This window comes from Ambystoma mexicanum, chromosome 7q (assembly GCF_040938575.1).
Source record: "Ambystoma mexicanum isolate Mex_15411 chromosome 7q, UKY_AmexF1_1, whole genome shotgun sequence".
Classification (NCBI taxonomy): domain Eukaryota; kingdom Metazoa; phylum Chordata; class Amphibia; order Caudata; family Ambystomatidae; genus Ambystoma; species Ambystoma mexicanum.
This window is the reverse complement of record NC_090941.1, coordinates 172,841,058-172,868,235: the sequence shown is the minus strand read 5'-3', so window position 1 is coordinate 172,868,235 and position 27,178 is coordinate 172,841,058. Positions and strand designations below refer to the sequence as shown.

The following is a 27,178-nucleotide window of genomic DNA, read 5'->3' as shown; positions in this document are numbered from 1 at the left end:
GCTCACAACCATTGAGATTTTCACCTGAAATTGATTGCCTTGGAAGGATTCTAATTGGACATCAGGGAAACAAAGAGTCAAATAAGGATCTTGAAGAAAGAACAAGTTTGGATCCTGAGACTGAACGATCAGATTGACTGGCAGAGATTGCTAGTTTAAGAATTGCCATTCAGTATCTCTATCTGAAGTTCGCCTCTAGGTCACCTGGCCTAAGCCTTGCACACTTGGTGCCTTCCTGCCTGCCGCTCTTTTTCACCACTTAGCATGCCCCGCTCACCTGGTGCCTTCCTGCTTGCCACTCTTTTTCCCTACTTAAGAAGCCCTCCAGCCGCTTTTCCTTTGCCGATGGGGATCAGGTGCAAGTGGATCCAGGTCACCTGGCCTAAGCCCCGCCCACCTGGTGCCTTCCTGCCTGTCGCTCTTTTTCACCACTTAGCAAGCCCCACCCACCTGGTGCCTTCCTGCCTGCCACTCTTTTTCCCTACTTAAGAAGCCCTCCAGCCCCTTTTCCTTTGCAGATGGGGAGCAAGTGCAAGTGAAACTAAGTCACCTGGCCTAAGCACCACCCACCTTCTTAGCCCTGCCTCTTCCTTCCAGCTCTTAACTATTAGATCAAGGGCATCTCTTGCCCGGGTGTCTGATGCAAAGGGCAGATGAAGAAAAGGGCAATTCCTGTTTGGACCTGTTCGGGCCAGGAGGTTCCAGGGCCTGACCCCCTGCTCAGACAGCAGGTAAGCATGCACCAACATGTGTTACCCCCTCTGTCCCCACAGGCCATCCCCACCCCCTGTGGTCCCCCTGTGATGATCCCTTGTGCCCCCCCTTCTCGCACACAGGTGTTGCCTGTTTTGCTTGATTCCTCTACCCTGCTCCCCCTCAACCTCCTCCAGCCTACTTCTGCAGAAGTCTGTCCTGATACATTCTGCTTCACCATCACCATCTTGTGGCCAATGCTGGATTTGGCTTTTAAGGACTTCATCGATTCACGGTGCGTCACCCTTTCTCAAATCTCAAGCTGGACTTCATTTGCATCTTGTACTCATGGTGGCCCGGAATCATGCTGTTCCCATCTTCTGCTTGTATCCTCGCTTGCAACATTATGTGTTACTACTGACTTCTGCAATTGTATTCGCTCTCAACTCTTGCTTCTGCACTCTTTTTGACTGCTTACTCTCTGATCTCTCCTCCTTTCCCTTCTCCCTTTTCCTATCTCCTCCCTTTACTTTCTTCTATGCACTTACTCTATCAGAATTGTCCCTGGACCTAATATGAAAGCAACCTCATCTGTTTCCTCCACCCTCCCATTACTGTTGTTTTCCTCCCCACACCTCCTCCAGCACTATCTGAAATGTCGTCAGGCCTAGTACGAAAGTCGCTTGTTGTGTTCCTCCCCTCCCTTTCTGCACCCCTCTCCCTCACCTTTTGTTTTTCTCCGGCTCTACCAGGAATGTCGTCAGGCCTAGTACGGTAGTCGCCTGTCTGTTTCCTTTTCCTTCCCACTCCCCCCTCCCTTCCTTATCTATGTCTTACCACTTGCACTATCTGAAATGTTGTCAGGCCGAGAACGATAGTTAATTTCACAACCTTACTGTTCATGGCCTGTAAGAATGTCATTGTATTTCCCCTTGTTCCCTCCCTAGCCTTGAAGCGCTTTGAAACACATTGTGTATAGGCGCTGTATAAATAAACTATCATATCCTATCATATCATATCCCCAATATGAGAGACTTGCAATTAGCTGACATCAACCCTCATTTGGGAGATTAGTGATCATATTAGATGTCCATAGCATTAGAGAATTCGAAATATATGCGCCCCCCAGTCTTTGTTTCTGGATAGGGACTCTATTGGGACCTAGAGTGTCCTTTTGTCGGTTTAATAGATTTCATGGGTCTCTGTGTACCAGGAGATTGGGTGTATTCATGGATGGACGTGAGAGAACCCTTTCTAAACTTACAGAAATATGACATTCATATTTCAAGAGTAAAGACACCTTCCATAATACAATACGTGACATTGTATATACATTGTTCCCGCTTGATCATGATATGGGGTTTTATATGGATGGAGCCAAGCCCTAACTCCACTTCAATATGTTTGCTCCCTTTTGGAATGACCTTTAAGTTATAATGCGTACATGCATTCGGGTGACGTACACAAGTAGTATGTCTTGGGATGCGTAGGCACATTTAAGACTGGCACATTGTATCTCCTTTGAGTATTGCTCTGCAGGAGGTTGTGGACTGTCAATGATTGACTGCTTCTCTGGCTACATAGCGATTCCTGGGTATTATGGCACAACAATCACCTATAAACATGATTGGATCATGGTCCATTTGTAGATTTCTTGCTAATTCTAGGGACTACTGATTGACATGCTAATAATGTTCTGTGGTCTCCCTTTCTGGAACTAGACTTGTTCAATAAAGGAGCTCTGTGCAGTATGGTTTTGACCTAGGATTGGCATTTGAGGTCATGACCTGCAATGCTTGATAAGTGTACACAATTAGCTCTTTTAGCATGGACACACATGTCAATTAACCTTTTTATTTGGCTTCTACAGAGAATGGGTACTGTACAGGAGCAGTTAGAGGAATGTACCCTAACTCCCGCCCCCTCAAGTTCATCACACTAGAACAGCAGGAGAAGATCTGCATGTGGGACCCCCTGTGTTGTCCCTGTACCGCATTGAGTGTATGAGAGATGTTATGCACTCAGACAACCATACTGAATGCACCCTCACGTTGAGAGAGTGGATGAATGTCTGCACGCACAATTAGACATCATGGAGCACTGAGTGACATCTGACTCGGGCAGAGTGATGTCATGAAGAAGATGTATGGGAATATGCTGAAATGATATGAAAATACTTAAGAATGGCAATGTGACTGAAGCGACAAGAGAAACATGCACAAAATGATAAAGTGATCCCATTTGTAAAAAGAAGATGAGGTAGCTTGTGGATCAATAAGTATAAACACGCAGCAAAGCAAGGTAGATGAGACATATAGAAGATTGCTTTAGAGGAATATATAACGTGGCTTGGATGGTCATGACTGGCAAATGTACACCGGCTTGTGCGAAGATCCATTCTAGCTACCTCAGAAACAGATCAGGGCTGAAGAGTCAGGAGATGCTGGAAAACGGCTTTGTATGCAAACGAACAGGAGTCTATGTTGGCATAGGATCAAGGATGCTATTTCAAGAAATAACTGCACAGTACAAAGGGAGGCAGACAGATAACGTCATGAGCGTGAGACACATTTCTCTTAGATTAACGAAGATGAAAACATATGGGAGAGCCAAGTATTGGACAATTAACAGTGATTAAGGCTCATACAAGATCGAGAGAGCAAGTCTCTAGAGGCCAAGGGAGCAATGACGCCCAGCTAAATTTAACCAAAAAGAAGTAAATAGGTTGTCAAAATTGACAAATCTGTGGTCTCCTCACATGTGATGCAGAAGACAAAAACAATGGCTATTCATTAGGCTGTGGTTGAAGATAAATGCTGTGCTCATACTCCCTCGAATGTCACCGAACAGAGAGCAATGGCAAGTTCAACTACAGATGGGAAACTTTGGCTTATGGTCAAACTGATGAGAGATGTTGGCCTAGTTGGGAAAGTGGGGAGTAATCTGATGTGGCTCAAGCACCAGGGTTTCAATTTCCTTATGTGCTGCTAGTGAGCCAAAAATCCAAGGTTGGATGGATGCCAACTAATCAGTGGGTCTATGGGGTAACCTGCTATACAATGTTGCATAGACCAATCCACTTCCATTTTGTCCGCTATAGTCAGTATTATATGTTTTTAGAGGTAGTTTTGAGGTGTGCTTTACAGATAAGAGACACCAATGAAGTACTTACATGACATGTTTCCCTAACCAATCCCTCCAACCAGTAGGTTTTCCAGTTTGCCATGTAGGATGATGTCATAAATTACACATATTGGGGTATAAGACCTCTGTGTAATCAAATTTCTTTCTGTGTGTGCAAACGTCAGTCTGATGTTTGTCAGTGTACACTGCTTTTATTAAAATATGAATAAAGTAGTACTTTGCCATAATGTTTGATTCTGTCTGGTTATTTTATCTGAGATCTTTATTGGTAATTGCATCATGCACAAGAGACGCTTCTAGGTGCTAGAGCACAGTACGTGCTTATTTGCTGTCCAAAGGAGTGGCATTGTTTGGCTTTGAATTACCTACATAACTATGGAATTCCCACCATCTATTCCTTGCCCTAGGACCAACATGCGAGGTCCTATCTAGCAGCAATAAAGTAAAGGCTATGCAGGTCACTATCTATGGGGCCTAGGTGTCATCCCCCCTTCCTTTTAAGCACACTTGATGCCATTTGGAATAGTTACCTTTACAACTAGTTCCTAAAAAGGTCCTTTATCTCAGTATCCTCTGTGCATTTTGTGATCCATCAAAAGATGATTAATCTGCACAATCCATAGAGGCCGAGCAGCTTTTTCTCCACTGATTAGGACCCTCCAAATCCTCTTATAATTGTCAGCACCTCTTTACCCTTGCAGTTAATATCATAAGAGACTATTACACCGAGATCCTTTTAATTAGTGTTACCATTTGGGAATTATCATCATGGACATGACATTTGTTTAATGGTGCTACCGTAAGCAATCATGTTTTGAGTATACTGTTGCAGAGATAGCGTCTGCTTTAAGTCTAGCCAGCTTGTAGTGAGGCAACCAGGGGCCATCTTTGTTTTACATCTGACCACTGGATAATGTGTATCCAATATGGAGTCATCCCGCGTGCAAGTGACGCGGTTAAAAGAAATAGGTCTTTAAATAATCTCAGATTAGGAGAGTGCCCTTTCTCGTTCTATAGACATGGTGTAGGTGATACCCTAGATTGTATTTCTAGGGTAAAAAGATAGATGTTGCCTGACTGGGTGTTTTTCCTTGTGTAGTTCACTTGGTAAGCTAGCCTTGGTTACCTGGTATGTTACATGTTTGATTGAGAGGTGATGCATTCATGCGTGTGAAGGTCTATAAACAGACTTTGGGATGAACATGAGGTATATTTTGAGAACGTGTGCCTGATAGTATTTACTATCAGTGTATGGTAAGATTACTCTGCGTATCCACTGCTGCACTACTCAAAGGGCATGCTCACGTATTGACACACAATACACTGATCTAGTATCTGTATTTCATTGATAATGGTAATTTAATGTTCAGAGAGACAGTGGAATGAGATCCTTTTGGAACTTCTCTACTAAATTGTCTCATCATGAAGAAGGCAGGATTTCCACAATGATGTACCCAGCATTCCAAGACTATAATCAATATGTTAGAAGACTATAGTCAATATGTTACAAGACTATTGTCAATATGTTGCATATATTGGGTTATTGGTATTTTTGTATTTGTTGAATAATCACTATTTGTTATGTGTGTGAGATATTGACTATGATCGTCGAAAAGTGTAATTTCATCAATGTGTTGGAATGAAATACATCTTTCTTGTTTAGATTATGTGTTTGCAAATGTTACTTTTGTTTTCAAATTCATCTAATCTATTATTGTTTGTCACTGTACATAGGATTGTGTTGTGCTATGTTGCAGTTATAAATATGTAATTCTTCTAAATTTGCATCAAACGCAATTTGTGCTGGATTAGCACCTGTGTGAAAAATATTTAACATAAATGTAATTTAGTTTATAAAAAATCCTTCTTACAAATAGTGATGTATTCGTTTCACGCTTTAACAAATTCGCCTTAAGGAACATTTGTTTTTTTTTTCAGATTTCATATTCCCCAATTACTTATCGGACTGAAATGTGTCAGTCCTTTCTTTACGTGTCACCTGACTATTAAGGCAAACTCAGAGACTGAAACGTTTGGTGCTAAAGAGAAAAGTAAACCATTACACCATGATTTTGCTATCTGAAACTAAACATACACTTATTCACAATTGCATGAAATAATACAGTAAAAGCCATTGTTGACTGTCTTAACTTATTTGAACATAGAATCCTAGATGGGTCCATGATATTTCTATGTTGAGAATAATTGCTAATTGAACTGAAACAGGCCCTGCGGGTTTTTCTGGGTGCTTACAATCAATAGTAAGAGGGGGTTTACATTTAAAGACAATGGGCTTCAGTACGAGTTTGCCGGTCTGGAAACAAGGGTGCTGGTAAACTCACTGGCACCCTTGTTTCTGGATCGACAAACTCTGAGTCTGCCTGACGTGGCCACTGTGCCTGACAGTGCCAGACTGTGCTAACGGTGCCGGTGCTTCCGTGTCCCCACTCCCATAGAGTCCAGTAGGACTCTATGGGAATTGGGCCTGACTTCCCAGGCCGCCAGACTCATAATGAGCTGGTGGCACCGGGAAGTCAGGCACCTGTAAAATATTACAGGTCTGGCGGCAACCCGCCGGTAGCACCGGCAGGGCTACCGCCGGGCCCATAACCAGGCCCAATATCAACAACGCACAGCAGCTGGTGTGTGGCCCAGTTGAATCCGCTATCTCAGATGTCACAACTTCCACTGCTTGATTGTGAATGCATATAGACCTCATAATTCACCACCTCTTTTAAGTAATCTGAATTAGCAAAGGCAAACACAATCATAAATTTGTATTCAGCATTTCGCTTTTGCACTGTTGAAATTGGCAGTCCTCTGGCATTGCCCCCACATGTATAATTAAATATACCCAGCACTGACAGAACACATACAACTAGACCTCAGTATGAATATGTTATAATTTGTGTATATGCTTGGCGTGCACTATTTTTAAATGAAGTACATTCATAAACCAATGTGTTAACTAAAAATGTGTGAATTATTGAAGTGCATTGGAAGTCCTGAGTTCAACACCCACATTGATTAAAATCCTAAATGGCAGTGGATCAAACTTGTATTCGGTGAGGGGCTATCAACACTTTTATAAACACACGCCAGAATTGACCTCACTCTCCCCTTGATAAGATGATATGACCAAATGCCAAAGTGTTCACCAAGATGGAACATTTTAATTTTTAAAAATGTGTATTGTGCATTTGTAAGGCGCTTATGCAACAAGTACATTTGTTTCATAGTGCCCACAGGGCAACAGGGAGGGAACATGGGATTGAAAATCAAGAAGCAATGAAAGATGGAGGAAGATGGAGGCGGACCTACTAGGCCTTGTGAGCATTCAGAACGTGAAAGTGCAGAGAGAGAGAGAGAGAAGGGTTGAGGGGTGGGGGGATAATAGCAAGGTGTACCAGGAGAGAAGTGCTAGGGAGTGAACAGCTGTAAGTGCCTAGGTGAGTGGTCAGCTGACTATAGATAAATAAGTGCAAGCCTGTGGTGGTATAGGCCAATGGGGGCCAAGGCAAGTGCTGGGAGCGTACGGACGCTGAAGGCGATTGGGTACGGGAGGCCAGGGCCCCAGCGGACACATAAGAGCCCTGGCCTTCCATGACATGTGTCTCTATATAAGATGGATAACATTGGACAATCTTACAGTAGTAGGTTTGAAGACTCAAATTCAGAACACAAGATTTCCTTCCAAGCATCTTTGTATTAAAGTACTGCTCAGCCCAACATGGAGTCAACCTGCATGTATATCTGAGCAGTTGCCAGGAAACTAATGCGGATACTTCTGTTATTATTTTCTGAAAGTGGACCTCCTACTCCATAGAAAAAGCGTCCCTTTGGAAGCCAAGGGTCAAAGAAATGACTCTTATTTTTTATGGCGGGAAGGCCTGTGGCCAAAGAGCTCTTTCCTCTGTGAATTTGCACCCATTTCAAGGCCCATCTTTTGCAACCAACGCATGCAATGCAACTGAAGACATACATGCCAATTAGCAGAAATGAAGCATTGCAAGTAGGGCTATGCATGCATCACTCCGTGTGTTAGGCACATGTTTCCGCATGCTTGTAAATCGGCTCACCACACATGTGTTTTGACAGCAGAATGTATTTTGGATACATCGTTTTTTCCCCATGTCCCACCTAACATGACAACTTGAAAAGTCAACATAAACCTTGACATGTTGTGTCCTTTGTTAGGATATTATTTCTGCAGATGCCTCAGAGGAATGCAGAGGGATCTACATGTTATTTGCCTGAACCACGACATAACACAGACATTTGCATAGACTGTCACAATACACATGCCTATTTCCAGGCATATGATAGGCAGATTACAGTACATATCCAACGATGCAATACACATTTTACATAGTTCATGGCCAGAGCATAATTATCAGGCAGACCCTTTGGAAAGCAGATTCAGGTGGAGGAGACCAGGAGTGTAGGGCAGAAGCAGGGGTTTAAAATTAGAAACCACTTTAACCTGGTTTTCATCCCTGCTGGGGTCACAAACATTATCGCACAGAGAGGTCTGTGATTGGAGGAGTGATGGCTTGAAGTAGAAGTGGTGGAGTTCCTACGGTACCTAATGGCTACATTGGTGGTGATGGCCTCTATATTGCATCCTCAGGGGCTCATACCCTGGGCTCTGTGGTGCAATGCATGAACGTCTGCTGCATTCTTTTTCCTTGTACCTCGGGCCCCACCACCTTCTGTGGAGGAATCACTCATTCCAAACCTGAGTTGCAAAACCCAGCAGTCATCGGTGCACCTCATCATGAACTCACAGGTCAGAGCAGTAGTTAAAGCAGGCTTTTACCAATTAAACGGACAGTCTCATTTTCAGATAGAGGAAATGTAAACCAGTCATCAGCCAGCCACCGCAAAAACATGCACCGGCTCTGAGTGGACGCCAGGATCTGCTTCTTACTCTGGTGCCTTGCAGAGATATGTCTGGAGCAAACCGCCCCTTCTTGCCTCCAAGGAAAAGTCACTTCTCCAGGAGACCACCAACTGACTGATCATGCTCAAAACTACTAGCAGAACTAGGAAGACAGGGGTATCCTGGCCCTGCCTCTCGAACAGTCTCCCAGATGAACTCTGACCCAGGAAGTTCTTAAAACATTCAGGGCTAGACACAACACGTTCTAGTCCTAGCACCTCATGAACTCCGGATGCAGCAAGAACTGAGCACGCGGTTGAAACCCAAAACCTAGAGTAACCAGGCATAAATCAAGAAATTATAAAAGTGTCTCCCCTTCATTTCCCTAAACTCTCACACTCTGATACTGAACCGCTGATATTGAAAACCTATCATCACAACGGGCGGACTGGGAACCAAAAGAGGGCCTGGAGTGAATGTTCAAAGTGGTCCCACTTTACACATTTACTGCAAGCCCAACACTTTTTCTATGAGAATATGTGGAAATAAAATAGATCACCACACAAAAGACGCCCAGGGTGCAGAGGCCTACTGGGAAATCTCCAGAGTTCCCCATAGGCCTGTCCACCCCTTACCATCACCTGCTGTGTTTGTGGTAAGATACGTTTAAGCATTTAGAACCAACACTGTGAGCGATGAACATCCCTCCAGGTGTGAGGGGCGACTTACCTTAAGGTAGGCGCCATAATATTTGGTTATGTATGGGCTGTCGCACTGACTCAACACGGTGATCTCCTGTTGGACATCCTCGATCTCGTCTTCTGCTTCCTCCAGATCGATGGTCTTGATAGCCACAACTTTCTGAGTCCGATTGTCGATTCCCTTAAAAACTTCACCAAAAGAGCCAAAGCCGATTTTCTCCAGCTTGGTAAAAAGTTCCTCAGGGTCTGCTTTCAGATTCTGAATGAAAGAAAATGAAGCAGAAAAGTGTTATTCGTGTATGTTCTGACTGGGTACATTGTATGCATAATATAGAGTAAAATAATACATTTCCAACAAATATGGTGTAGAAAGCTCACAGGTCAAGCACTCGCCTCTGACAAGAGGCTAGTCTTTTCAGGGACGTGTTACACAAGATTTCATTCTTTTGAGGTCGATAAATTGAGTATTATTAAATTGGTAATAATACAATCTATAATTACAGTGCTAAGAAGTGTGAGAAATCCATCATGCAACCCAGTATAAATAACAAGTATTATTATTATTATTATTATTATTATTATTATTATTATTATTATTATTATTATTATATGTTTCGTACTAGCAGATCCGTATTCAGGCTATGCCCTGAAAGGTGCTTCCCCTTTGGCAAAATGAAAATATAGTATTTGGAAAAACCAAGGCATCCTCTGCTAAAGATTTATTTATTTATTTAATGAAAATTACAGGGAAAACACATGCTTACAAAACATTTTAACATTGATTTACAGAGAGAAGGACCAGTGTCCTTAACAATGGGTGAGAGGGTGTGGGTCTAAAACTAGTTGATGCAGGGGAGGAAGAAACATGAACCAGAGAGATAAGGGCAATAGAGCATGGAATAAGAAGGGGGAGGTGGACGAAGTGCTAAGTTTCAGGATGAGGGGATGATGGATAAGTGGCTGCTGGGTTATCGTAGAGAGGTGGGGGAAGAGGATAACAGGATGTGGTGGCGTAGAATACTATGCAAGTGGTTTGTCTTTTTTTCTTTATCATAATGTTTATTTTGGAAATGAACAGAGCTTTCCATAAAAAGAGTGCAAATACAGAATAAAATACACAACAGTATGGGTGTCAAGAAAGAACACCTGTTTTAGGAGCTCAATCAGATCAATATAATACCATAAAAACACAACCATACAAAAAACACATTTCATAACATATTCCAGAGCAAACGCTTTATGATATAAAGTGCATTTCTAAGATACGATAAAAGAGTTCATCCAACATGTGGGGAATCACCCCTTAGTAAAAACATCAGTGCCAGTCGATGTTGCACAAAACCCAATTCACGTAACCAAGGGCGTAGCAGACAACCTCTCATACTCTCATACGCTGGGCAGAAAAATACAAAAAGGTGCAAAATCCACATAAGGAGCATTACACAGAGGGCAAGACTGATTACCATTCTCCCCTGACCAAGATGCCACCACCGCCCTTAACATTATACAATCAAACCTTGCCCTTGTTAAAATAACTGGGCCCCCTGGTGACTCAGCCCATGATAAGTATTTCTGTCTGCCTGGAGACAGGAAGGTCATCAACCTACTATTCTTTGGTTTCACCAGCTAAAACACTGTCTCTCATTCGACCTACATGATCACAGAAATGGCTAGTCAACAATCTTAATCTCCCCTGGCGATATAACATTCCGAGGTGGGTACAAGTGAGTGATGTTAATTTCCAAGAGTTGTTTCTTGATGTGACTTTCCACCAATATCCTTGCCAATCATGAAGTTGCTTTTTCATTTGCCAATAGCCTGAGCCAGTGAAGAACAGGCATCAGGGCCATCAGATCCCCGATAAATGTGCAGCTCAGTTCCAAATGTACCACGAGATTTGGAGCAGATGGTTGGAAGCCCAAAATACTTTGGTTTTCCACTACTTGGAGGGAATTAGTGTTAGAGTATGCCCATACCTCCATCCCAAACTAGTCAACAGAAGCCGCTTTACCATTGTACAATTTTAGCAACAAATCAATTGGGTTATCTCTAAACATACCAATTGACCTGGCAACACCTCCCATAGCCTGCTTAAAGCGAGTTGTCTGTTTGCTCACATGCGAGTTTGGCACAAAGTTGGATGAGCTCCTGACCCCCAGAAAGTCTAAATTATCGACCCTCGGATCAGAGGCCCCCCACAATACATTGCCTTGCACTTCACCATACTGCTCCCACTACGGTATGCCATCACTGCAGACTTCGCTGCATTAACCACCAAGTCCAAACTGGCCATGAAACAAGCAGAACATCAGGTGAAGAGATCAATAAGTGACCATGCAAACCATTAATATACAAGCAGAATTGCTGGGGGGACTGGACACAGCCCTGGCATCCCCCTGACTCCACTTTAAATTTACATCTCCCATTGGCCCCCCTCCTAACACAGGCCTGTGTGGAATCATGCAATTGTGCCAAAGGGCTCAAGCATGGACCACAACTTATTTCGATCGACCTTGTTAAAGGCCATGCTCAGATCTATGAATGCCAAATAAATTGTCTCCTCCATTATGTAAATCGAGTGAGAATCTATCATAAAGAGTAAGAGACTGCTCGGCCGTACTCAGCCCTGGCCGAAATCCCAACTGTACCAACGAGAGCACCCCACTCTCCACGACCCACTCCTCCAGCCTTGCCAATACTGCACAGCAAAAGCTTTAAAAAGAGAATCCAGCAATGAGATGAGCCTGTATTAAGTCGGTGCATTCTGCATATATTGCATAATTAGTTGCACAGAACCATGAAGCAGGAGCAACTCCCCCCGCAAAAATAGCATAGCAAGTGGTTCTTCAGAAAAGAGGAGAGATGGGAGGTTGGATTTAAATGGAGACAGAGTGCAGATAGTGCAGAGAGGAAAAGCATTCCAGAATAATGGATCAAGGGGAGGAAAAGAGCAGAAATGAGAGGGAGTGCAAGAGGCACGAGAGGTGGCAAGGAGATGCGCTGAGGCTGATCATATGGAGCGAGGGGGAGAGTAGGGAGTGAGATGGGCCAATAGGTTGTGTGGGGCAAGTCCATATATAGTTTTGAAGATGATGAGAATGAGTTTATACTTTGCCCTCTGTCTCATTGATAACCAGTCTAACTGACGACAGGCTGGGGAGGTGGAGGTGAAGTGGGGAAGGTTGAAGAGTGTATGGAGAGCAAAGTTAAGGACTTTGTTGAGAGGTGAAAAAGCATAGTTGGGAAAGGCCATGGAGAAGACTGGCACAGTAGTCAGAATAAGAAAGTAGTAAAGAGGAGACTAGGTTCTTAGCAGTTTTGAAGGTTAGAAGATATCTTATTTTTCTGATGTTGAGGAGATTAAATCTGGCCGCAGTGGCAGATTTGGAGATGATGAGCAAAAAGTTGTGAGATGGGTCGAGGAGGATACGAAGGTTGCGAGCAGAAGCAGAGTAGGAAAGTTAGTGAGGAGAGAAGAATATAAGAGGGGGGGAGGGGGGGAGGATGTGATAGCCTATTTAGATGGGAAGTAGAGAACTAAAGTCTTAGTGGAGTTGAACATGAGTGAGCGAGATGCATCAAATCTTTCATGACAGCGAGAAAGTTAGAAATGTTTTACTGTAGCTCGTCAGATACGTAGGGAAAGGAGAAGATGTGAGTGTCATCACTGAAGAGTTGATAGGAGAAGCCATAGGAGGAGATCAAAGTGCCAATAGCAGAGTGAAGAGAAGTGGGCCCAGGACGGACCATTAGAGAACACCAACAGTAAGGGGTGGGTGGGGAGTAAAGGCTGTTCCAGGGCACCTAGAAGTGTCTGGGGGTGATATGTGAAGCAAACTAAACAAGGGCCTTGTCACTGATGCCTAGGAGAGATAGGGTTGAGAGAAGGTCAGAATGGTTGAGGGTATTAAAGCCAGCAGAATGGTCAGGAGGAATAAGAATAGATGAATGGTTAGCATGACGAACGGAAGAGATGTAGTTGTTCACATTCAGGAGAGCTGACTCAGTAGACTGCAGAAGTGGCAAACCAGATTGAAGATGATCCCAGAGGTTGTGTGTGTCAAGGAACTGAGTGAGTCGGATGAAAACTACATGCTCTAGGATTTTGGAATAGTGAGGTAGAAGAGAGACAGGACAAAGGTTGGCAGGACAGTTAGGATCTAAGCAGGTTTCTTAATGATAGGGATGGCAGTAGCTGACTTGTAGGATGATGGAAAACTGCCACTGTCAAGAGAGGAGTTGAAGAGGGAAGTAAGATATGGAGCAAAACTGGGAGCTATGATTTTCACTACATGTGGGAATAGAGGGCCGATGTGGGCCCATGAAGGCTTGGCCCTGAGGAGAAGATCAAGAATCTCATCAGGATTAGTGGGGGCAAAGCAAGACATTGAGCCTCATTACAAGGTTGCCGGTAAAACCTGCCGGTAGCCGGCAGGTTACCAGCAACACCATAGCACCATTTCTACCGCCTGACATCCCGGTACTATCGGTATATCACAAGCAGCAGCGATATGGTAAATCCTCATTCCCATGGAGTCTAATAGGACTCTATTGGAATGCAGACACTAAAGCAACGGCACTGTTGTTAACAGTGCCAGTGCTTCAGTGAAACACATGCCGGTAGGGGCCTGAACTCCCGGCAGGTCACGCCTGCTGGTACTTCAGTGCCCCTACCAGCAGACTTATAGTTTGGCGGTCCGGAAAGGGTGCCGGTACGTTGCTACCGGCACCTTTATTTCCAGACCGCCAAACTTGTAATGAGGCCCATTGTTACAGGAGAGGAGGATAACAGTGGTGAAGAAATGTGAGCAGGCGGGGAATAGAAGGTAATTTGCGAGGGTATTTTGAATGTAGGAGTTTTTCGGAGCAAAGTAGAGAGCTAGATCGCCGGCAGAAATATGAGGGAAATGAATGAGGGTTCAGGAGACAAGGGAAATTAGTTCAAAGATTTTTAGAGGTGCCTAGGTTGAGAAGATTGAGATGAAATGAGAGAGAGAGATAGAAGTCACATTTGGCAGAGTCGAGAGCAGAGGAGTTATTTTGAAGAACAGTCAGATAAGGTTGGCGATCGAGGAGTGTCTAGATCTTTGCCAAGTGCAAAGATTTTCCTCAGTGTGGTTTTCAGGGTACATTGACCAGTGGGACCAGGTGGCTGATAGAGAGATATAATATGAATGCCATGGGGAGCAGTGATTGTGGAGATTCGAAAGAGGGTGAAATAGCGGGAGATACGGTAGTAGGAGAGATGGGAAGTTGGAAGATGCGTACAGTCCTACACCCCTTACCCCTGCCATTTGGAGAGGCAGACTGGGTGAAGGTGTAGGCAGGGTCGTGAAGGGCAGCAAGGGTTGCAGATTCTGAGGGAGAAATCAAGGGTTTTGTAAGGGTAATGAGGTCATAAGCAGGAGAATGGAAAGAAGGAAATCTGAGGTAATGGAAGCCTTGTTAGAGACAGATTGTGCATTCCAAAGAATGATATAAAGAGTGTGAGATGTAGAAGCATATTGATGTTGAGTCTGTGGAGTAGAGAGGCACTGGGGGTAAATGTGAGAAGAGGAAGTCTGATGATAGTTAGGGTTGGAAGTTTTGTTAATAGAGAGAGTAGGTGAGAGAGAAGAGGGGTGGTGTTGAGGAAAGAGATGATAGGAACAGGAAAAGAGTTGAAATGGTTTGGGCAGATGAGAATGTAGAAAGAAGTAGAAGAGATAGTAAGATCAGTGCATGGTGAGGGCGCGGCTGTGCAAAGACGTAATTGGTACTCACAATCAAGTAGCAGGCCACAGCAAAGCAATAACTCAAATGCGAAGAGGCAAATAGGCTGGAGGCCCTCATCTGTTTGCCCTTTGCTGGGTCACCCGGGGCTGAGTCGTCCCAAAGCAAGGAGTCAAGTACTGGAAGTAGTGAGGAGCATCCAATGGTTGGAAGGGGAGGTACGACCACCACCTGCAGCTACAGAGCAGGACAGAGCAGGCCGGAAGATAGAGTCCTGGGACAGTCACCCTGTTTGTTACTTGATGGTGGTGCCGCTGGCTAAGGGGAGTGGGCTGGATAGAGGCTGCCACACTCAGATTAGCAGCAGGAACCGGTGGCGGAGCCAGGCCTCCTCTGCAACCTCCTTTGCAAGTAGATGGAATGAGCGGCTCTGTTGCTGTTGTCAGGAGCTCTTTATTGCTCTCAGTCAAGTTGAAGCACCTTTTGGAGGTGGAAATCCTTTCAAAGATATCAGTTTTGGGGTCACAGTACACGTGGGCAGTCTGGAGATCGATCCTGGATGCTTCTTGCAGATTCCCTGACCTCTGCAGGCAACCTCATGCAGATGGAATGAGGTAGATGGCAGATAATCAGATGGCAGATAAGGACAGTGCAAAGGAAGGCCGACCCAAGATAAGGCTCATGACAGTGTCACCTATCCAGGTCATGTAACTTGGATTCATACCACACAAAGCTGCCATGGTTTCCAGGTGCACTTATGGATTTGAATGGTGGGGGGGTGTTAGGTTAGTGGAGAGAGAGGGAAAATGCAAGATAGCTTTGCTGCAATGTTGGATGGTGTGAGTTCTGAAGTAAATAGATACTGTGGACAGGTCTGTTTCTAGGTGATTGTGTCGAGGTAATAATACAGAGGTCACGTACCAACATGCCACCTGGCTGCATGCGAACAACTGCATTTTAGTCACCGGCCTCGAGTGTGATCTGACATATACTTTTATAGAAAGGCAACCAGACCCATCTCTTGCCGCCATTCCTTTCCTTATTGCAGCACCTGGAAACATTGCAGACACCAACTTTATTCCAGGTGTCCCAGATTCTCACTTTTGTTCATTGTACGCTTTTGGGAAATTATTTTTCTTTGCCTGCCTCCCCTTACATATTCTGTATTTTTGCAATTAACATTTGCATTTTTTCCTTATGCTCTTAGCCAAAGAGTGTCCAATTCCGATCAGCATTTGAAGTGTTGGACCCTTTTCTCATCTTCTGAACCCTGCCAAGTGCACATAGGCTTCTGGGCAATCACCTGGGTCCTGCTCTCTGCTGGATTATTTTACAGCAGCTTTCTTTTTACAGGCACCTTATTGTGATATATTAAGCAATCGCTGACAAAGACAATCATTTTGCCTGTTCTATGATAAAAGAAATTTCTGAGTTCATGCACGAAGACAAACTAGGGGAGATGGGGATATGTCGAGAGGAAAGCAAAGAGTGGAGAGAATGTGCACTAGGTGTGGATGAATGAATGTGAGGTTGTATTATTTATTTATTTATTTCATTTGGCGGATTGATGAATGAATGGGTAAATGACAGCGTAGAAGGACATGTGAATGAATGTTTATGATTATAGATGAATGTGTAAAGGCATGGTGCCAGAGGGATGAACAACAGATAGTGAAGGTACGATGCCTCCGGGCTGCTGTGCGCTTTATAAATATAAATAAATAAATAAATGATATGATAGGTTATTTATAACACGCTTAATACCCAGAGATTTCTAAGCGCGGACCCGGGCATAGAATCTGTGTTGCTCCGTGTCGAGCACGTTGCCGCTGAGCTATCCTCCTGAGACTGATCCCGAGGTGGATGAGTAAAAGCCAGTTTAAGGGAATATGTGAGGCTGCATGGATGGAAACTGCTTTAGTCTCATTTAGATGAATGGATTACTGAATAGGCAAATCAATGAGAATGGCAGGATGGGTGTATGAATGAGTGAGAGGGCAGGTGGGCGCAGCCCGCAGGAGGTTTGAGCTTGCGTGACACACGGGGAAACGGTACAAGGGTGACAGCATATGTGGTAACTTGTTGCAAGCCTGGAACACTGCAGGGGCACTACAGGATGCATGGAGGGCTTCCAGCAGCAGCCCGGCATCCCTGTTTCCACTGCTTGCATCTGTAGGGAGAGTGTGCCCTTCAGCTGCTTATTCGACCAGCAGCTCTATCCTCTATGCAATCGGCATTGTTATGCCCTACCCACACAGCAGCAAAGGCAGCTTCTGGTGCCAGACGGTGCAAGGGGCACCAACATTCTAAATGATTCAAGATCAGCTGTGGCGGGTGAACATTTTTGGGGGAAAAACATAAATATTTTCAACAAATTAGTGCAAATGACCAAGTGTAGCGAGGGTGCCATAAGTGATTTAGGGGAGCCTCAGGTGGCTCCCCTGGATGATAATTTTAATCCAATGCATTAAAATGAAGTGTTTTCCCACACAACCTTTGAGATAAATGTGATAAAAAGCCATACAATTTACAATTGGTTCACTAGAGGAACGCATGAATACAATCCAATACACATACACTCCCTCCCTCAAACAAGAGCACTCTTATTCAAACATTTGCGCACATACAAACACATTGCATACAATTCAAAATAAACTTGCACTCAACACATGCAAACACTTATTTCTGTTAATAGAAATGTACCTTTTCATGCAACGCTCATTCTTCTGTCCTGTCCAGGCAGGCAGCAGGATTCTGGAAGCCCGGCTCACTTGCCCAGAGGGAGGAGCTGATAACCAATGTGCAGAACTGGCTGGCATCTGAACTTGGATGCCTAGCCACCAGTGAGCTGCAGCAAGTCCATCCATTGTGGCTACACTCAGCGTACAGAGGGGACTACAGCAACAATTTGAATGTATTTGTATATTTGTTAAACCATCCTCGGGAGAAACTGGGATTCAATGGCATTGCCCATGGGTCAGGGGACCTGCCTGCTCATCTTGGCTTCACCACTGTACCCACATTGTTATGTGGCAAGGACAGATTTAGGGAAGCGGACAAGAGAGACGGGAACTGTGGAAAGGAAATGGGCCAGGACAACTCACAAGTGGTTACACTCACAAAGAAATACAGAGAAGGATCATCACACAACACTTCCATGTCTGTGCATTTATTGGGGGCAAATGTGACAAAGATCTTCAAATTAGCTTTTATGCCATCTATCACCATTCTCTTCTTAACTGCACAGAACAATTACTAACAAAGTTCCCATAAATTCAACCCTATTAATAGCCCAGTGGACCCATAAACCAGCACAAATGTTCGCCAAAAGCACATCGACCAACCAGCTTTAATGATATGGGAATAACCTTTTTTCCTGGATATGGGAATAACCTTTTTTCCTGAATAAGACACAGTGAAGATGGAGGTTCAAGTATGGTCCTCATGACCCCCACACAACTCTCAGCGCGAAGACTGAGACACGACTGACGCACCTCACTCTTAGATCCTTCACTGCCATTTTTGATGTATCGCAGATGTGAGAAACGTTACTCTCTCAGACACCCATTCAGGCCATACCCAGTCGATGATCCGGAGGAGATGGAGATGCCAGCAATCAAACAAGTCAACTGACCACAAATCAAGAAATCAATGATGTTATGAAGTACATAGCCATCGATTCACGAAACTACACGAACATGCATTAGCTTATTGCATATAGACACAAAACGCATGCTTATGACTCACGCAGGTAGATGACAGACACACATACATATCTCTGTATATAGTCACATTCTTCACCAAAGCTGAACCGCAAGACGCCAAAGTTGCCCCTTCTGCAAAGACAAGCAATTAAGCACAAGCAGAGGGATGACATGACCAGTCGACTTTACAACTTGATACCCCATTAGCAATCCGAGTCTCCTGAGTCCCCTCTGCCAATCGAAAACAAGTAGGCAATGTACGGCTCACATATGTTCTTTGGCCTGGAGGCTGGATACATCAAAACACCATAATCAGTTTCTAGCTCGTGGCATTGTGTGATGTCCTTCCTCCATTGCCCATATTCAGAAGGGCGGCCTGTGTGGCCACCCTTCTCTTAGTCAACAGCAGCAACAGCCCCAAAACAAGTCGCACTTGTTTGGGCAGTCCCAGTGTATGTCCCCACAGCGCCATCACAGGGGATGGGGCCACATGCCCTCCGGCCACTCCTCCAATCATGTCAAAAACCTTGATCCAAAAGCTCTGAACCGTGGGACAAGTCCAGGCCAAATGTAAGAAGCCTGCAGGAGAGGCGCCACACCTGTGGCATGATTCTGGCGATTTCGGGAAACTATGCACATCCTTCGTGGTCAGGTAGAACTGATGCAGGTACTTAAAATGAATCAACTTAAAGTTACTATTAATCACCACTTTTCGTTCTGCAAACAGCAATACTTCCACACCTCCTCACTTAGTGTTACAGCCAGTGCCTCTTCCCATTTGGTGTGAGAGTCTGCGGCCCACCTAGTGAACCTACCAATTATAACAGAGTATATTTTGGAGACTAACCTGGTCCTGCCCCCTACACTAACCATCTCATGCAACAGCGCGGATACTGGGTGCTCTTGTGGGAGGTCTGTAAACCAGTCTTTCAACCCGACCTGCAGCCTAAAGTAAGTGAAAGTATCTAATGCTGTTGCTTCCCCTTTAGCTTAAAATCTCTCCAGTGACAAGAATTGTCCGTCCGGAAATAGATCACACCAGCTGTTAAGCCCATCTTATGCATGCACTGTGTGTATACCTTCTCGCCTGTAAGGGGTATTCCTGCTACGTACTTGATCAGGAGGAGTGGGGAGTAAAGCATCTCAGCCCTGGATTTGACCTCAATACGCTTCCAAGCACTACAACCCAATCACAATGGACCAAATAATCTAGGGTCCTATAGTTAGTAGAATCAAAGGGACGTCATGCTTTTAGTGACGTCCACAGTAGTCATTTTGAAGGAAGGGCTTAGACGCCCACCTGACAGTGTTTTACCCAATCCCTCACTCCGTTACCACATACAAATATAGCACCTATATTAAAGTTACCTTTTCCAAACCAATAGAAATGCTTGTTAACTTTTGAGTGTTACACGTCACTTATGATGGATTTTCAGTATAAATGATGTTTTTTTATGAAGTTCATTGGAGTTGAAGCGAGAAGGACGATTGCATCACTGCTGATATCCATAACTCCCCGTTTTTTGTACTTGTCATTACACGGACTCCCTTTGCCAAACCATTGAGTTGTCCTTATTGATTGGTGTTGGAGTAATAAATCTGCAACCCCATCCATCTCAAGGTGCAGCTATCTCGTCTTAAAGTACTCTTGGAGCAAACCTCGGCTACACGGGCCGGTCGAGGGTCTCTTCAGTACACCAGCCTCAGCCCCCAGAGCCTGTGCCAGGCACTATGAGAATGGCGACCACTGGGGCATGAACGGATAAGGTGTGTGCCAAAATCTTGCTGTCCGAAAAACATCCAGACCCACTATCGGAAGCAAGAAAATAATCCAGCCAGGATTCGGAACCATGCACTGATGACCGAAATGTGTACCCCTTTTCTGTACCATTCCTGGCACTCCACACATCTACCAAGCCCTCATTGGTGCATAACTGCTGCAATTTCCCCGTTGCTTTGGTGGCCCCTCTGCTGAACCCCCCTGACCTATATAGTAGATTATTCATGACTGCATTAAAGTCCCTTGCCCAGAGTACCATGTTTCCAGGGTGCCCCCTTATCTGGCCGTCTATGAGTTCTAATGTTCTTATGGAGTCCGTTTTTGGGCCTTAATAATTCATGAGGGTGAACCCCTGCCCCTGAAGGATCCCAGTAAGGATCAGGGGGTTCTCCCCTCGTCATCCTTCCATGCTTCTATGCACCTAAATCCCACTGCACCTCTGACGAGTGTACAGACCCCCACGAATAGCTTGAGTATACTGAAAAATATCTGTGGCATCCCCATGCCCTGGCGAAGGCTGATTCGCTGCTGGGCAAGAGGTGGGTCTCCTTAAGGAAAGCTATGCCTACATTATGCCGCTGCATGTGCAATATAACCCTCCTGGCTTTTGAGGGGCAATTCAGCCCCCTTACATTCCAGGACATACAGGTGATCCCACTATCAGCCATCCCTTATGAGACTTGAGTAAATTGCGGTGCCTAGTCATTCGGCCTCATTCGCAGAGTTGCTGTGGGTAGTAATATTGTGTGCTGAAAAATAACAACCATTCTTATCCAACTTTGGAATCGCAATCAAACAGAGACCCCAAATCACCCCGATTCCCCATCCTGCACCCCACCAGCAACCCCAATGCACAAGTTATGAACCCACCCCACCCCAACACATTCCTACTGAGCCAAACCAGACAGTAAACCCAACTCGCCCTAGTTTCCCACCCCCCCATCACCACCGATAATCCTGATGCACCAGTTAGGTGCCCGCTCCCTCCCCAACCTATATTTATTGAGCCGATGCATGGGGGTCGTCCAAGGCTCAGCCACCCCCACCCATCTTAGTAATAGCTTCTGAGTCCAGCGGCTGGTTACCCCTTCCCACAGCAATAGTATCCACTGACGCGGGTATGATTCTGCAGCGGTGCTCTAGCCCAAGTCCCTGGGTGAGGGTCCCATGGCCCCTCCTATCTCTCACCGGACCAGCTCCACCATCCATACTGTCCAATAATTTGCTTGCCTCCTCAGGTGATTGGAAGAACATAGCCTTGCCCTTATGCTCCACTCGTAGGCATGCCGGGAACAGCATGGCGTATTTGCATCCTTTTGCTTGTAGCCTTTTTTTTACTGCTGTAAAGTTCTTACTTTCTGCTTGCACTTTGTTGGAAAGATCTGGCAAGATCCAGAACTGGTCATCTCTGTGGCTAAGGGTGCCTAGTTCTCTGGAGAGCTGTAGCACATGGTCCCGGTCACCGTAATTAAGCAGTCTGGCTATAATTGGTCTGGGAGCACCCCGGTATTGGCGGATGGCCACTTGGTATAGAGTGTGCCCTCTCCACCACAAAGGAAGACAAGAAGACAGTCTCCCCTAGCAACTCATGCAGCATCCTTTCCACCCATTGTTCCATAGGTCTCTTTTCCATAGCCTCCAGCAAACCTAGGATCCTGAGATTATTTCTCCAGGGCCTGGATTCCAGGTCGTCATGTTTCTCCTGCAGTTCTTTGACCACTTTTTTCAGTTGAACCAATTCCCACGCTGATGTTGCAGATGCATCCTCTACCATGTCTGTTCAACCTGACCTGCATGTGGCCAATTTGCAGGTGAGCATGTCAAGCTTGTTGTCCAGTGAGCTGATCCCTAATTGCAAGTGTGTCAGGATCCCTTTTATGTCTCTCAGGGTGTCCGAGGATGGCTCAGCCCGTGGCTCCATCTCCTCCTCCACTTCTTGCCGGCCTCTGGCTATTTGTTTCGACTGGGATGGTGTGGCAAATGGGAGCCTGCATTGGGTTTTGTTACTTTTCCCCATCCTTTACAGTTCTGGGAATGGAAAGGGATCTCAAGGGGGCCCAAGACCCCTGTTAGGTCCACTCCCCTTCACCACTACGGCAGGTATAGGGTTGGGAGTCCCACCCTGGTGCTAGGTACTGTCACCAGTCTGGGGGGCTCAATGATGTTTCTCTGGCATGTCTTCACTTGTAAATGCCAAATGAATGCCTCCTGCAGTCCGGGAACATGTGCTGCCAGCTAAACAAATCCACCTGTAATAGGGCTCAACACCACTCCCCCTTGGTGAGGCGACCCAGCCTCCTTCCAGTCAGTGCGAGCTATATGTGTGTCTCTTAGAGAGCGGCATCCAGTCCCCAGGGGCAGCAGACTTGTATGTGTCCTGTGTTTGTGGGGGTGACACCTCCCCCATTGGCCCCGACCACACAGTGCCTTTCAATGCCTCAACATTCCGAGGCTTGCGGATGCCCCCTCCAGGTAAGTGAGGACTCAGTTGGCCCACGGTCTATGTGTTTCACCTAGAAATCCAACTGTTACTCCTCTGTCTGTCCTCTTACCGGTAAATTGGGTCGCAGCTGCTATGAGGAGGTGAGAGGGGAGCACACCAACCCCTTGCTGCTTCAGCGATGTTGTTTCTGCTAGAATCTGCAGCCCAGTGACCAATGGGTCACCAGCAGGTCCCAGAACACAGCAGTGCCACCGCCAGGCAGCACCCTCCTTCATCTTGGGCTGCGCAGACAGGATCTCCAGTAGTCTGGCTGCGGGCAACACTGTACACCCCACCGCCTCTGGGGTGGGGGGCACTGTGGTCTCCCCTCTGCCTTTGCCGCCTGTCCCTCAATTCAGGCTTCAGCAGGTGCTGCACGGCTTCAGTGCATGCACTCCGCCACCGCTCACAGTGAATTCCTTCTCAGGGCGAGCGTGGGGGTGCTGTCCACTACCCCAGCTGGGCCTCTGGCGCCGTAGGCCAGCACAGCCAGATGCAATCAGGTGCTCCCCCGCCAAACTCTGCAGCCAGGATCGACACAGAGGGGCTTCCACAGATGTTGCGGTGGGCGGGAAGAATCAATGACAGGCTGCTCACCTCGAGCGCCCTCGCAACCGGCTGATCAATTCTCTCAGGGTAGGCCCAGGGGCCGCACGGCTCTTCCTGCAGGTGCTGCCACTGCAGCACGTCCGCTTCACGGCCCCGCCGCAGGCCCAGCCGACACCACCACCACTTCTTCAGAACCACAGCGTGGCAAGAGACACAGAAGCAGGTTCACTCCGTTCCCAGGATTGCTTGCTCAGGCTTTATTGGGTCAACCATACGCAGATGGGCAGGATGAAAGCAGGATATTCGGTGGGCGAGTTGGGGGCTCACATTAGAGCAGCCATCTTGGCTCAGCTCTCGAGCGCCCCTGCTCCAAGCTTGCATATGCTTGACTGCCATTAACATGGATAAGCCACAAGGACAAATATGGAAGCTATAGGCCCACTAAAATGAATGAGGAAAGGGAGATAAGCTTCGAGTACATGGAAGGGCTGGCATGATTGCTGAAGCCACAGGCAACTAATGGGTAGATGGACAGCAAGGGTAGGGCCAGGCAAGCTCTGCTCACAAACGATACAGTATGTACAGGGTCACTGCAAGCTTCCTTCACAAACAGGTACAACATGGACAGGGTCAGCACAGGTCCACTGCAAACAACCACTGGCACAGCCTGCCACGACCAGTGTAATTTTCGATCATAAATATGCACAAGCACGGCATCGGAAGAGCAACTGATCAGAAGGGCCTTTGCACGTTTGACTCAAATTGGTACATTTATGGCACACACAGGATCTGTGAAAACTTTTTTGCATGCTGGTACATGTTCAGCATGAGCAGGGCCAGCATAGGGAGATACAGTGCAAGATTCACATGAAAAGAACTGGTACAGAATGAGCTCCAGAACCATGCAGCCGGATAGCTCCAATGCTCGAGTTGAGCTCTTCTTTCGTGTGAACCTCTAAGCCAATCAGCAGCTCTTACCTGTGCACGTGTGATGACTGGGGAGTGGGGCAGGTACAGGGGATGCACTGTGCAAACTTGCCTGCTTTCTGCACTCTGTCTTGTCAATAGCTCATTGCCAGATTTACTTTTGTGGGGGTGGAAGGTCCAGGTGAAGAATAAGGGATGGAAAGTGCAGATGTTGCTTGCCTGAACAACACACACACAACTGTTGCCTATTGCAGACAGTCTCAACTCCCAAATCGGCCCAGTATTCCCACTAGCCAATCTCAAGCTATCCAATGAGGTGGGAGGGGACTAAGGGCCTCATTACCCGGTAGGCGGTGAGCCATGGCGCTATTAGCGCCATGGCTCATGCCAGTAAAATACCGGCACCGCCTTGGCGGAAAGGGGATTTACCGCCCCATTCCAAGGTTGGAGGGGCGGTAAATCCCCCTTCCGCCATTGCCCTTCCCCATTCCCATTTCTGCCCCATAGTGCTCTATGGGAATGGGGAAGGCGCTAATTACGGCACCGCAATTTTGCGGTGCCGTAATTAGCTCCGAGGTCCCTTAGCGGGTTGGATTTTAATGCCTGCAAAAAGCAGGCGTTAAATCCTCCAACCCGCAAAGGGACCTCGTAGTAAGGCGGTAGGGATTTACCGGTACCGGTATTTTACCGGTACCGGTAAATCCCTACCGCCATCTGTGTAATGAGGCCCTAAGTCCTAAGAGTGCAGAGCAGTGCAGATTGGCTGGAGCATATGTGACCCTTTGGAGTACAACTACACTGCAGGCAAAGTGCCATCAGAATCCTGTATGTTTAATAGCACCCCCAGTGGATTATTATTTGCTCCCCCCCTGCTTTTAAGTGACATCAATTTGGCAGGTCAGACATTTTTCCCATCATCAAATTTCTAGTATGACCTTTGATCCACGCGTTTAATACCTTTCACTGAAATTTTAATGTTTGACTAGTATTTTAACATCAGAAGACCAGCATAACGTTTTGACAGATTGAGTGCCAGGCATTTACCATCAACATGCACATATTCTCAGCCAGCATGTTTATCTTGGATTAATAACCTGCACTGCATATACATATACTGGCAAAGACAGCAAGACTGGACCAGTATGGTTCAGAATTGCTTTGAAAGGTACCACATAACATTTCAAGTTAATTGGGCATATTTCTTAACTTTACAAGAAATGCTAGATAGTACTTGCAGCTTTCAATTTATCCAGATATAAAGCATTTCAATTTTCAAGCATTGGGCCTCATTATAAGTGTGCCGGTCCGGAAACAGCGGTGCCAGTAAGCCTACTGGCCCAGTTGTTTCTGGTCCGGCGGCACACTATGGGTCTGCTTGCCAGAGTCGCTGTGCCCGGCACGTCTGACCCTGCTGCGCACAGCGACCACTGTAAGCAGACCGTAACGACCGCACGGCACAGTTATTAAAGGTGTCGGAGGTTACTTGTTCCCCACTCCCATGGGACTCTATGGGAATGGGGAGTAACAGAATTACCGGCACCTGACTTCCCAGCCGCCGGGGTTGTGATAGCCCAGTGTTAGAGGGAAGTCAAGCGCCAGTCATTTTTTTCGGGTCTGGCGGCAAGCCGCTGGTATCACCGGCAGGCTTACCGCGAGACCCATAATGAGGCCCATTATGTGTGCCCAAAATGGCGTTAAGGGTTAACGCCACCGTTAACCCTTAACGCCTGATTCTGATTTTAACGCCTGCTTTTAGCAGGCGTTAAAATCCATGGCGCTAGCCTGCCATGGTGCTAATTACGCCGCCGTAATTTACGGCGGCGTAATTAGCGCCTTCCCCACTCCCATTATGCCCTATGGGGCAAAAATGGGAATGGGGAAGGGAAAATGGGAAATGGGGATTTACCGCCCCACTCACCTTGGAATGGGGCGGTAAATCCGCCATCCACCATGGTGTAAACGGAGTTTACACCATGGTGGTAAAGTTGGTGCACTTAGCACCAAGGTTGTAATGAGGCCCTATTTATTCCTGAAGTCCTTTTAAAATTGCATGACTAAATATTTATTACTTCTACTTGAAAGCCAACGCTGCAACATTGCGTGGGGTCAATAGTTGGGGTCAGTCCTTCCAGGATTGCTTAAAAATTGATATCCATCAGCTACTTTGGCTCAGATTGGTTTACATCTCTTATGGAATTCATGAAAGCAAAGGGAAAAACTTGTTTTTGTTGGCTCCTGCTGGCCAATACTATAAGCAGCTGTGTAGTTTGCCTAGTGCTCGCACCGGCTCAGTTGGGGAGAGAGAGAAAATTCAACATAGCTTTGCTACTGTGTTGATGAGTAGTGCCCAGGTACTGTTTGCAGTCTGTTTCTAGGTGCTCTGGTTGATGGCATAGCAGCACCTGTTAAGATGGGAACCTCATGTGCTCATGGTGTTTGAGTAAAATTGGCTAGTGCAGTAGTATGCATGTTTCCTGTAGAGGTGTAGCGTTCTGTTGTTTGATGACTTTAGGGAGGGATTTTAAATCAGTTTGTGCGAGTGGTTATAGTTGGTCTGTATATGAGTTCAGGGGTGAAGAAGAGTGTGTTGGTGTTGGGGCAAAC

At 46.0% G+C, this 27,178-nt stretch overlaps 1 protein-coding gene across 1 annotated transcript in view; it reads right to left on the bottom strand.

The window, feature by feature from the left end:
* The window catches only part of STK24 (serine/threonine kinase 24), a 1,188,458-nt gene that overhangs the window by 692,222 nt on the left and 469,058 nt on the right, over window positions 1-27,178 (bottom strand). The window contains exon 2 of the mRNA XM_069639237.1: window positions 9,449-9,679. Within this exon, the coding sequence (XP_069495338.1) occupies window positions 9,449-9,679 (231 nt within the window). The remainder of the gene's footprint in view (window positions 1-9,448; window positions 9,680-27,178) is intronic.